At 47.9% G+C, this 3138-nt stretch overlaps 1 protein-coding gene across 3 annotated transcripts in view; it reads right to left on the minus strand.

The window, feature by feature from the left end:
- The window catches only part of AP3S1 (adaptor related protein complex 3 subunit sigma 1), a 72178-nt gene extending 69125 nt beyond the window's left edge, over positions 1-3053 (minus strand). For all 3 annotated transcript variants that reach the window (XR_006343984.1, XM_043920059.1, XM_043920060.1), the window contains exon 1: positions 2848-3053. Coding sequence is in view for 2 of the 3 variants with exons in the window: in XM_043920059.1 (XP_043775994.1) it covers positions 2848-2916 (69 nt within the window). In the remaining variant the exon portion in view is untranslated. The remainder of the gene's footprint in view (positions 1-2847) is intronic.
- Positions 3054-3138: the final 85 nt, after the last annotated feature.

The following is a 3138-nucleotide window of genomic DNA, read 5'->3' on the forward strand; positions in this document are numbered from 1 at the left end:
ATCTGAAAGAGAATACTATACCATCATAAAATAAAGACAAAATCCTAAGAACTAAGAGGAATCTTCAAGCAAGACAAAAAGGCTTCAGTGGATGCATAAGTGATGAGTTAAGCCGGGAGTCTGGACATCTGGCAATGGTCGGGAAGGACAGTGCGAGCAGCGAGGACAGAATAAACCCTGCTGCCCCCCACACAGACCTCGCGCCCTCCTTCGGCAGACAGTCTGTTCTGGCCGTGCCAGTCCTGGTCTTCTTCCAACAGGACGGACTCTTCCGATCCCTCCTCAGGGCCCTTGCACCTACTGCTCCCTTTGCCTGGAAAGAATTTCCCCCAGATAACTGCAAGGCTGCCTTTCTCACCTCCTTCAAGTCTTTGCTCAAGTATCACCATCTCAGCGGAAACTTCTCTGACTATTCTATTTTAAAGTGTCACCTTTGCATTCCTTATCACCCTTCCTTGCTTTATTTTTCCCACAGCACCTATTACTATCCGGCATGGTATATATTCTACTTATTAGCTTTGTCTATGTCCCAGCTGGAAAAGCATGTTTGTTTTATGCATATCTGTTTGTTCACCTCCAAATTTTGAAACACTGCCTGCACATGGTAGGCATGAAATCAATATTTGTTGACAAACTGACTGATGGAATAAAAACTGAATAAATGAACTGATTGAATGAAAAGGATTTCTGCCCTCAAACAGGTTATGATCCATCAGAGAAAGCAAATATATAAATCATCTCAAATTATCCCTGAATGACAAAAATAAACAGGTGGCAAAACTCAATTTATGAAAGAGTAATAACATTACCCTGCATCCCCCACTTCCTCACGTTCAGTGACCACTAGATTCTTCTTTTACATTTCTTAGCAACCTACTCCCAGCCACACCCGTCATTTAGCAATGGACATGAGTTTGAGCAAATTCCATGAGATAGTGAAGGACAGGAAAACCTGGAGTGCTGCAGTTCACAGGGTCGCAAAGAGTCGGACATTTCCTCACGACTGAACGACGACAAAACGACACCAGAGATGTCACTGTTCCACCTTAACCTTACTGCTACCTACTGAGTAAAGGTAAAAGATAATCTGTTGCCAGCGCTGGACAAGAGAGAGAGATATTTCTGCATTTCAAATTCGACACATTTTTCTGTACATAGTTAAAGTCTACACTACAGGAGTGGTAACACCGACATTATGGATTAGCCAGAAAACCTTCTACTTTGAATAGTGCTTAATTATTAAGTGGAGATATGGAGAAACACATGTTAAAATTCTATTTCACAACTGGAACATATTGTTTCTACACTGCAAATGGATGGCAGGGCGAAATGGCTCAAAGAAAGATATCTTCAGGAAAGGCTAGCACAGCAATCTATTTTAGGCAAATGGGTAACAATGTAAAATCAAGGGGATTTTTTTTTCCATTCAGAAAAATCAACTAGAATTTTATCCTGGATAAAGAATGGTGTAGAATTCTTAAAGTATTAGGATCGAAATTATACTACACTAAAATGAAACAAGAGTAGTAGAAAATATTCTCTTCTACTTATCGCCAGCAAAAGCAAAACTACTTACGGATATGAGAAATGAGTTCAAGATTTCTCACTTCAACTAACACCTCCACACAGACTGCATTATCATTTCAGGCAAAGTGAAATTGTCACATTTAATTTTTAAAGGCAGGAATGACTTCCATTTGGGGTTTATCTGCATAAAAGTGTTAGCCATGACACAGTTTCAATATTTAATTGAAAATTCATTTTCTGGCTCTAAGCAAAATATCCAATACAAAGTTATATACAACAATAAATGATGCAACAATAAACAAGAGTTATATATCCACATTAATCCTATCACTGAGAGCTTAATTTTGTGTTTCTACAGTGGTAAATTTTGCCCTCAGATAGAGACACTGGTCTATAACCCGTCATCAAACAGTGATAAATTACTTGTAAATTACTACCGTAAAACCTGCGTTGTCCCACAATATTTACACTTCTGAAAGAGTTTAACAAATATTACTATTCTTTGTAAGCAGAACAAAAACTATAAATTAGGGCAAACTCCCTTACGTAGAAAAATGACAAACCAGTCGCTGAAATGGTCACTTTCAGGTACAGCATCACCGTTCTACTTGATCAAACAACAATCCTCGCCAGTTATTGCAGGAGTAAATAAAATGCAGCCGCTAGGGGAAAAGCCACAGAGAAACGTTAGGTCCTCACTTATCTTTGTCGTTAAAAAGGAGACACCGGAAAGTCACACTGAGCACTCGATCACGTATGGCAACCTACTGGAGAGACTACTGAGTGTGCAGGTCTCTCCAAACGCAGGAAGTCAAAGTTCCTGCGCGACGAGAGGATTACAGCGGAAAAAAAAAACCACTAGCCCATCTGTCCACACAGGAGAAGAGAAAGAAGTCAGGCAGGAAAGGCTGGGAGTCGGGGAGGTGGGGCTGCCAGAACAACCGGCTCCGCGCCGTCTCCCTCGGCTGCTAACAGGAGCCGCGGGCTGCAAACCGCGGTGGGCTCGCCCGCGCAGGTGGGCTGCAGCCTCCAGACCCGCTTCGGCCCCGCACCGGGAAGTCTCCAGGGCCTCGCCCGCACAGCCGGGAAGCCACCCAGCCCACAGACAAGCGGAGGAGCCGCCTGAGAGGAGCCACGTCGGAGGAAGGGAGCGCGGCGGGAGGTGGGCACCTGGCACACCCATCCGGGGGCTGACAGCCCGGAGCGCGCGGCGGCCGGGGCGCCAGAAGGGCCGCGGCGCGCCTGAGGGGGTCGCCCGGAGGGCGCTGCCGGCCGCCAACGACTCCCCCCTCGCCCGGATCGGCGGCGGCGGGCACTCACGTAGGGCTGGTAGAACTTGGACAGCCGCGGCTTCCCGTGGTTGTTAAAGATGAGGATCGCCTTGATCATGGCTGAGCCGGGCGGACCGGGTGGGAGCTGGGGGCCAGGGCGGGGGCGGACGCGCGAGCCTCGCCTCGGGATCTCGCCGGCTGTCCTTCCCCACCCGCCCCCTCCCGCACACGCGCGCGCGCGCGCGCCCCCGAGGCTCGGGGCGGGGTTTGCACGGGGCGGGGCTTGGGAGGGGTCGGCACGGGGGGAAGCGGAAACAGCTGCAGGGCCGGGGCGCGGAGT

Source organism: Cervus elaphus, chromosome 12 (genome assembly GCF_910594005.1).
Source record: "Cervus elaphus chromosome 12, mCerEla1.1, whole genome shotgun sequence".
Lineage (NCBI taxonomy): Eukaryota > Metazoa > Chordata > Mammalia > Artiodactyla > Cervidae > Cervus > Cervus elaphus.